This window comes from Cryptomeria japonica, chromosome 2, assembly GCF_030272615.1.
Source record: "Cryptomeria japonica chromosome 2, Sugi_1.0, whole genome shotgun sequence".
NCBI lineage: Eukaryota > Viridiplantae > Streptophyta > Pinopsida > Cupressales > Cupressaceae > Cryptomeria > Cryptomeria japonica.
In genome coordinates this window covers 13,928,438-13,938,328 of record NC_081406.1, presented here as the reverse complement: position 1 = coordinate 13,938,328, position 9,891 = coordinate 13,928,438, and the positions used below count along the sequence as shown (strand labels likewise).

General features: G+C 37.4%; 1 protein-coding gene across 3 annotated transcripts; it reads left to right on the top strand.

Annotated features, from left to right (window-relative positions):
• The first annotated feature begins 1,623 nt into the window (after positions 1–1,623).
• LOC131042086 (phospholipase A1 PLIP2, chloroplastic) lies at positions 1,624–9,428 on the top strand. 3 transcript variants are annotated; one of them, XM_057975393.2, is made up of 7 exons: positions 1,624–2,038; positions 2,969–3,217; positions 3,376–4,522; positions 5,913–6,557; positions 6,771–6,830; positions 7,938–8,354; positions 8,452–9,428. In XM_057975393.2, the coding sequence occupies exons 3-7, from the start codon at positions 3,725–3,727 to the stop codon at positions 9,103–9,105; spliced, it is 2,574 nt and encodes an 857-aa protein (XP_057831376.2). In that variant the 5' UTR covers positions 1,624–2,038; positions 2,969–3,217; positions 3,376–3,724; the 3' UTR covers positions 9,106–9,428. The 3 variants fall into 3 exon arrangements, with proteins under 3 accessions (XP_057831376.2, XP_057831377.2, XP_057831379.2); XM_057975394.2 differs by having other exon boundaries at positions 1,624–2,132; XM_057975396.2 differs by lacking the exon at positions 1,624–2,038 and adding an exon at positions 2,571–2,715.
• Positions 9,429–9,891: the final 463 nt, after the last annotated feature.

Below are 9,891 nucleotides of genomic sequence, written 5' to 3'. Positions count from 1 at the left end.
TTGTAGCATGATTTATCTTTCTTATTCAAAATGTTCTAAAAATTCCTAGATCCAATTCAACAATTTTCTAGTTAGTTGTTTTTTATCATTTATCATGCCAAAGCTTCAAATTGTTTGTCTCAATCAAGTATAGAAGGACATCGCCCCTAAGTCGCTTCATATGTAGTTAATTCTTAATCCACCCACCATTAGGACAACCCCACCATGTCTATTTGCCATGTAACTTTTCATTCAACTTTGAATATCAGTTATTACATCAACATATAGAATACCACTAACCATTACACCAAAACACTTTAGCATTCATTGCTTTGCAATCTATTTGTACAAAGTCATAATTAGTAATCATCTAACATTATTATAGCCACATTAATATCACTCACATTCATTGCCGATTGCTATCTTCCAACTCTTTCCCAAATAATATGTTTGGATTCAAGGAGCTTATCACAAGGAGAAGATCTTTGCTAAGCAAGTTCCCAAAGGTGTTCATCAATATCGCCAATCCTTATTGTAGATCTAGACATCAAAGTAAATCTCTACTTATACGTACATAAGATCTATAGCCCACCCATTTATTTACGAACTTTATAAAGATTATTTTTGTGAGCATAAAATCAACCTAAATTTTTTAATAATTTTAAAATCATATATTTCAAAACCAATTTTATCTCATCTTTCTCAATATTAAAATTTTATGTTCATACCATGACAAATATATATAATATATGCTTCAACTCCCTTACATTCTTAGTAATCTAGCATTGTTAGAATCTATGCTTTTAACTTTCTTATATTCTTAAGCACCTAACATTGTTATAATCTATGCTTTGAACTCCCATATATTCTTAGTCATCTAGCCTTGTTATAGCCACATCAATATCACTTGCATTCATGATCAATTATAATCTTCCAACTCTTCCCAAACATCATATTTGAATCGGGAAGTTTCTCACAAGAATATAATTTAATATTTGAATTCAGGAAGCTTCTCATAAGAATATTTTCATACCATGACAAATATACATAATCTATATCTTAAAAACTAAGAGCTTGTATTACAACTGACTTCACAAGGACCTTTTTGTGTTTTAAAGCAACATTTGTTTATAGGAACTATGGAGGTGGGTGGTTCTACTTTTGTTTATAAAAACAGAGAGCTAATGTGGCATTGCAAATAATATAAAATTGTAAATAGGAATACCATGATCGATAATAACAACAATAACAATAGGAAAGTAAAGGAGACAGCCAACTACCAACTAACTTAGACAGAGTGGAAGCATGTGGAAATCTTCTCAAAAGCCCTTTTAAAATAATAAATAATTTAAAAAACAAAGAGAGAGGTGGAGGTGTGTGATTTGGCAACATTTAAATTAGCCCTAAAGACCCAACTCCTCTCACATGACCAAACTCCTCTAATTAATTAAATTTAAACCAGTTTTTGGAGGCCTTTATTGTCCCCCCAAACTGTCAAAAAAGACCGTTGAGCTGCCCAAAAAGGAACACTCCAGACGGAAAGCTAGGGCATTGGGGTAAGCAACGCGTGTCCACCACGTAAGCAACGCGAACCCATTTCCAGGGGTTGCCTGCCAAATTACTTTGCTGTAACCCCTTCCCAGCGGTCAGACGGCAGAAAGCCGTGTGGGAATAAGTAATGTTTTGTTCAAGGAACTACACTCCAATTGTCGTTCACAACAAGAGTATGGTGTGCTATTAAATGTGGCAGTGCCAACCTCGTTGTTGTTCGAAGGGGCGGACAACAGGTTGAGAATTCGTCTAAATTTTTCGACAAACTCGAGGCTTGGTGATCAGGAACCGTGGAAAAAATATTCAGATTCTGCGTGAATCGAGAATAATAATAACATATTCGGATTTCCCTGTTTTGTTTGTTAGGAGAGCGCCATGATATTAGTACCGGTGTAAATGGAGTCTCCACGTGTTGAACCGTGCTGGGTATGAGTGGAAGCATAAGTTCAGAGGATTTGACTACTGTAAGCTCAGAGGAGTTTGATGGGCCAAAGATCTGGTTGCCAAGGTATGAGGCAGGGGAAATTGTCTCTCTTTTTGCCAACATCGGGCTTCGGTGTGTGTTTTTAGTTTTTGGACACAATGAATGCAGAAGCATAGAAGTGAGCCCTTTTTCTTTGAGTTTTTTTTTAATTGAATGCATAGGTGCAGAGGTCGAATGCCCGCAGAGTTTGTTATTCTCTTCCCAGTATATTGCAACTTTGTGTATTTACAGCGCACTTCTGATTTATATTTGTAATCACAACTTGATCAACCAAATCTTGAATTAGGACATCTCAGAAATTGCTTCGGTCGTTTTTTCCTTGGACCCAATGAATGTAGAAGCATAGAAGTGAGCCCTTTTTTGAATTTAATGCATAGGTGCAGAGGTCGAATCCCCGCAGAGATTGTTATTCTCTTCACAGTATATTTTCAGCGCCTTCATGATTTATATTTTTAATCACAACTTAACCACCAAATTTTGCATTAGGACAGCTCAAACATTGCTTAAATTTATGATTAATATAGCTGGATACAGCTGTCTTTTAATTTTTGTTTGCAATGTTCCAAGTTTTCTTCAAGACCTTTCTTCTTTGACGAATTATTGGATCATTGTTGTTTTCAAAAGATGATGCATAATGCTCTGGAGTTTTCTTCCGATTCTATCGAAATAAGTGTTTAAAGATGTAAATACGTTACCTGATGGTTCGTGTTTTTTCTTTTCTTTCTGTCCTCATAAGCTATTGAAATTCTCTCTCTTTTGAACTGCATTAGCTTTAACCGGTTCCTTGATCATGGCTTCAGTAGCGAGACCCTTTTTTCATGGTTTAAGCATTTTCAACAAAGCAAAGACGATTTCTATAAAAAAATATTGAGAAATTTAAATTTTAAAAGAAAAGTTCGTTTCTCTGAAGTTTGTCTGATTTTAAGGTGTTTCTTTTCAAAATTTTATTTTTAGGGCAATTGAGGTGGGAAGAGTTCAAAATACAAGAAGATAGGGAAAGTTGACAGATCGAAGTGTGCAGGAAAGGTATAAACGATTTAAATTGCTGAGCTTCAAATATCGTTTCTCTTAAATTTAAGCCGATCTCGGCTTAAATTTAAGAGAAATAGAAGCGCTTGGCAGCGTTTTCTGGTTAAAGAAGCGCAAGAGCTCGAAATCCCGGCGAGTCTCAAAAGTCCTCCGTTTTTACAGCATTTTTTTCAGGTTTTGTATCATGAAAATGATTTCTGCATTGTTCAGCATTAATGAGCGCTAGAGTTACTTTTATGTAGAAATTTTGCAAGAGCGAAAAGAAAATCCAATTTTGTCTCATTCTGTGTTTTTAGCGGTAGAACTCATAAATCTTCGTTTTATGTGTGCAGAAATCGAAGAAAAATACAATTTGGCTCGGTGAGTTTGCATTCTGAGGAAAGCAGAAGAGAAGAGTCCTGATGAATTGGGTGTCGGTTTCTTTTTGTTTTTTGGGCGCACGTCACGAGAAATCCATGGGGCGGCAAGAGACTTTCGACGCCGACCGTTCAAACCTCAGTTTGTTTCATAGTTAGTCAAACACGCACGGCTTGCTTTATTTTCTTCGCGGAAATCGAGGGTGCTTGAGCGAGACGGTTGGATTCATCACTAAAAAGTGCATTTTCAATTCAACAAACTTAAGTTTCTTGGCGGTGGAGATTTCTTTTCTTTTTTTTAACAATCAAAAGAGAAGACTTGGGGATGGAGGCCTTTTCCTGCACACAGCCGGGCAGATCCGTGAGTTTATTTTCAGAGACGCACACTGTGTCTGTACCGAGCTTTAAAGGCCGTCATAGTAATGTGAAATGCAGTGCTTCTCCTCGCAATGCAAATGTAAATGGCGGATCAGTTGCAGAGACCAGCCGTTCTCCGTTGAGGCTCTTTTGGTTTGTTAAGGGAGGCAGGGAACACAACAACATTGGAAAACAGTTGGATGAAGATTCAAATATTTCACTGCTGAATGGAACCATGGATTTGAACCTCAGGGAATCCTTACAAGAGAAATCCCGGATTGAAGAAGAAGATTCCTATGAGCACTATGGGGGGACTGACTCTGATGATCAAGATGAAGAAGATCCTTCTTTCGGAGTTGCAGATGGGAATAGAAATGGGTATTTTGACGAGCCCAGTGAGTCCGATGAGGGGGAGGGGATCTCCTCTGTAGAGCGTGGAAACTGGGTTGAAAAAATACTGGAGATGAGATCATTTTGGAAGGACAAGGACAATTGCAAATCAGCCGCAGTCATGGAACCATTAAAGAACCAGGGTTCTTCTTCTTCCTCTTCTTGTTCAGAAGATGATCACGATGGCGTTTGTGGATGCTGCTACACAGATGACAGGTCTGTAAGATCGCATATTCTAGAGGCTCCCGGAACTGAGGCGAAGCATGATAGGAACTCTTTCTCCAGGTTCCTGCATCGTGTCTCTCTGTCTGAGATCAAATTTTTTGCCCAATTGTCGCAACTGTGCAATATGGCATATAAAATTCCCAACATTAAGGTATGACTCATGAGAACCATTTCATTTTATTGAATTTTAGACAAATGAGTGGAAAATTCATTGTCATCTTTATCTGTTGCCATTTTAACTTCATTGTATGTCATGAGTGCCATTTGAGTTCAGAATTTTCCCAATTGAGGTCATGTCAGACAAGAGAAAAAACCTCTATTGAAATATTCAGCGTCATCATTTTCAGGTGTCATTTAACTTGCATTGTATGTCATATGTGTCATTTGAACTTGCGTTTTCGTCTACAAGCCTAGGTCCAATAGGTTAGACTCATAGAGTACCCCTTTTTCTATGGGAGACTACTGGGGTATTCCAGTTAACAGTGCTGTAATCGCTTGGTGCTCCTTCTAGTTGAATATGCGTATCCCCTTGTCACAAGAATGTTGTGGAAAAATTTCATATCCATTCTTTGGGGAAGCCTTGTCTGAATGCCGTGTTAAAAAATAGATTTTAGATTCTGAATATGTGAGACAAGAATAGCACTTCCATATGTAAGCATTTCATCCTTGAATGTCTTTTGTTTTGCCCTTTCCTTCAATTGAATGTCGAATAACTCTGTTTTGAATAAGTAATGGGATAGCATCTTCAAATATAGCACTTCCATATGTAAGCATCACATCTTGAATATCTTTTGTTTTCCTCTTTACCAATTTTTTATTCCCCTTTTAATGGAATGCTCAATAATTCTGGTTGGTAAGTAATGGGATAGCATCTTCAAATTTAAGATCAATGAGAATATGAATAACAGATAATTCTTTAAGACAGTTGGTAAGATCTCGTGGAGGCTTTGGTGGCTTTCCAAATTAGATCTCCAAAACTTTTCTTCTCCAGTCAATGCTGGAGAATTTCTCCCCAACCAACGCATCCTGATAGCCTTTGACTACTATTCTAGCAAGCTCAAAGTAAGAAATAACTCTCATAAGTTCATTTATGAGAACATGTTGAGTAGTTTACGTCTCATCAATGGCAATGCTGTGCCCTGCTATTTTTGTGAATGAACACATTTATTTTATAAATGCTTCAAGAAACACAGGAGGGATGGTGCCTGATGTTACATTTGATTTAAATATCATTTGGATAGGGAATTATATATTTCAATGGAGGTCATTAAACTCTGTTTAACTTGACACTGAAACAATGAGTCGTTAATGTTCTTACAATCTATTAGATTAAACTGCTGAAATTTTTTGAAAGGCATGTTCAATAGCCAACTTATTCGATATTTGAAATAGGAGTTTTTTGGGACTTGTCTATATACAATTAGTAACCCATGCTATACCTGTTGGATATTTATCTTACTATTCTTTCCTATTAGAAACGTTCTATTTCCCACAAAATCTAATTAGTACTTAAAATTTACTTGTGATTCCTATGACTGCAGCCGAATGAACTCTTAAAGAATCACCACCTTAGATTTATAACCTCATCTTTGGAGAAGAAAATGGAAGCTGCTAAGAAGGTGAAGGAATTAGCTGCAAATGATATGTCTTTGGTTACATCGTCAGGGAAAAATAACAGCCACGGCAGTGAAGCAAAGTCAAAAAGGAGGCTCACTGTAAGCCCAGCGGTTGCTTATGAAATAGCAGCCGCTGCAGCTTCCTATTTGCATTCACAAACTAAGTATTTACTGCCATTTAAATCCAACCAAAAAAATGAGCATGATGTTGACGAAAATTTGAAAAATGAGACCAGACAGGCTGGAGAAGAAGATAAGGACTGTGAGGCACCAGGGATCAAGGCAGTTGCGAGCAATGAAGAGGTTGCAATAGAGGTTACTCCTGGCTGTGAATATAAGGGAGCTTTAATGAACTCTTCAACACACAACGAATTTTCCAATGAGATCTCTAGCCTTTCCAAGTCAGAGGTGGCTTCATTTATAGCTACCAGTTCTGTGACTGCAGTAGTGGCCGCTGAGGAGGAAACAAAGCAAGCTGTTGCAAATGATTTACAGTCAATACATTCTTCTCCATGTGAATGGTTCGTTTGTGACGAGGAAAGCACTCATACACGACTTTTCGTTATTCAGGTAAATAGTATATTCTTTGGGTGAGAACTTTTGGAAGGCTACTGATATTACAATTCTCCCTAAATTCTCAAATATTCTTATCTTGTTTAATCACCATAAAGTGAACGTCTCCTTTCCTTTATGCTTGCTTGTTTTGCAGACCTATAAATAGGTATTTTCTATAAAGTATGGTTTTGGCTATTCATATTCTGCTTTGTGCGTTTGCTTATGCAGGGTTCTGAGTCCTTCGCTTCTTGGCAAGCGAATTTATTTTTCGAGTCCATCCAATTTGAGGTAAGCAATGGTATTGGACAGATGCTTATGAGAAGATATTGTTTTGTGAATGGTGAAGGTTTATCTGAACCTATTTTAAACAAGAGATTCACTTACTTGAAAGCACAGCACAAGCATTTGACTGATGAAAGTGGATGCGTTGCCAAGAACCCTGGTTTATCTTTTCAGTAAAATAATCCGTTACCATTCCCATAACGAAGTCTCATGTACATTCCTGCAAATCTTGGTGTCTTTATGCCCCATAAGCATACTTGGTTTAGCCTTTTATTAAATAGTCCGTTACCATTTCCATAAGAAGTTTTTCATGTATATTCTTGCAAATCTCATTATTTATACCACACAAGCGTACTTTAATATATTCACACACTAGAGTAATGAAAGTTAGTAGGTTGCCAACTAGTTTGGTCTTTTAGTGAAGGATCTATATCGGTGCTTCACATCTCAGTATATATATGCCTGCAAATCTTGACTTCTTCATGCCACACAAGCATTAGACTGCTGAAAGTGGGTTCTTTGGTAAAGACTTCATTTTGATCTTTTGCTTGAAGATCCATATCCACAGCTACTTTGAAAATGTTGGTTTCTTGTACCACAAAAAACATAGATACCATGGATTTTTTGGATTGGTCATATTTGTCCAATTTGGTCCAGACTTATCAATTCCTCTAGAAATTTTTTGAAAATTCTGGATTTCCAATTTTTGTTGACCTCCCGAATGAATCGAATTTTTAAACCTGGTAACTATGATCGAATAGTATAATTTTAAACACTAACGTAGTCTTTGCTTTATATATTTACTTCGTTTTGGTCTTTTTGATTGAGAATCCATAATCATACATAAGAAATCTTGTATGTACACGTGTGTAAAAATCTTTGCCTTGTAAGCATTTTACTCTTACATGCGAAGAAGAACTGACTAAAGTAATAAAGTGGATGCCTCGTTGCAATACCCTGTTTGGTATATTGGTTAGGAGATACATACCATGCACTTAAAACATTTAAACGGGAATAAATGTTTGTAACATCTTTTTTCCATGAACAAAACTTAGTATATTTCTACCTGAGGTTTGAAAACTAACTATTGGATTTTGGATTGTTCCTGTTCAGGGGTTGGGAGTTCTTGTACACAGAGGAATCTATGAAGCAGCTAAGGGTATATACGAACAAATGTTGCCTGAGATTCATTCTCATCTGAAAACACATGGAGAGGATGCTCGCTTTCGTTTTACAGGCCATTCACTTGGAGGAAGTCTTTCTGTGTTGGTAAATTTGATGCTTCTGATAAGAGGAGTGCTTCCTGTGTCTTTGCTGCTGCCAGTTATAACATTTGGATCACCATGTATAATGTGCGGGGGTGATCATCTACTTAAAAAATTAGGCCTCCCTACAAGTCACATACAATCAGTAATGATGCACAGGGATATTGTACCCAGAGCATTCTCATGCCATTATCCTGATCATGTTGCAGAAATTTTAAAGAGATTAAATGCCAGTTTTCGCAATCACCCTTGCCTTGACAATCTGGTATTGGCCCTCTCTGTAATAGCGTTTCAAATACTATTCTGTGTATTCCAAGCAAAGAGTTTCATTGTCACAAGTTCTGATTTTTTTTTTTTTGCAGAGACTCTTGTATGCCCCAATGGGACAGTTGCTAATTCTACAACCTGATGACCAAGTTTCTCCTCCTCACCATTTACTCCCTTCTGGGAGTGGCTTGTACATTCTTCGCCACATCTTGAACAATGAAAGTGATAATGAACCATCACGGGAAGTGCAAGTGCGGGCTGCTCAAATGGCCTTTTTGAATTCTCCCCATCCGCTTGAAACCCTGAGCGACCCACATGCATATGGTTCTGATGGATGTGTACTTAGGGATCATGATTCTCGAAACTATCTGAGAACACTTCACAATGTTATGAATCAAGAAAAGAAGCTGCGCCGAAGGTTGTTAAGAAAACAGAGAAGACAAATGTGGTGGCCTCTTGTTGTGGCTGAATCTTCGATGCTGGTTGAAAGAAGCTCCAAAGTAAATAATACACCGCACAGAAGCAAGACATTTGTTGGTGCAGTAAGCACAATTGACAGCATTCAATATACTCAAGCACCTGGGCAATTTGGAGTCCCCCTTCGAGTTGGAATCATATTCAGGCGGAGCAAAGACACCCTCAGAAGATTTGCGAGATTGATCGCATCGCAGCATATGCATATGGGAGTATTGTTTCTTCTGTCAACTAGAATGTTGATTGTAGAAGTGTGTACAAAATTCTATTCATAGGCACTTTGGCGATTGCAGAGCTTTTCATTCTAATGCAGATATATCACCGGTCTCCTCTATATATATGTTAGTATAGTAGTCACGGTTAAGATTATTCCACCTCAGACAATTGCTAGATTAGGGTATACTGTTTAGTGGCCACAGGGAAGTTGAAAAAATCCATGATTATTTGTTTGCAGAGTTGAAATATTATTATGACACTTCCACCCCTGAGAGGAATACATCCTGTGGGTGGAACATCCTCTATACCATGCTGTAAATCTCAGGATCAGATTTCTTTTAGATATGAAGTTTATACGGAAGTTACCTGTTCAGTTTCAAAATTTTAGCTATGGAATTTTATTCTCAGAATACAACCATTTTGGCAAAACTCATAAATCGAATGATCATCGAAAGGAGAATAAATATGAAATTTCACGACCATCGAAGTGGTGTTAGTATCGGAAACGAGAATCAGCTGACATTTCATGATTATCGAAGTGATGTCTGTATTGGAAACGAGAATCAACTTTGAAGTTTAATTTTTTTCCCTTCTTGGTGACAATATATTCAAGTTGAACTAACAATTGACTCTGTATACAAATGGCTCATAGACAATAAAAATGAGGCATCAAAACAAGGGTCAGGTGCTCGCCTTGTGCAAGCTCAGGTCGAAGAAGCCAATAACAGTAGGTCAAAAGACCACTGTTAAAAGGTCAACCAAGCCAACTAAACCAACAACACAATAACAAAAAGCTATGAACCCAACTCAAGAGTGGGGAGAATCACCCCAACCTGATATGGAAT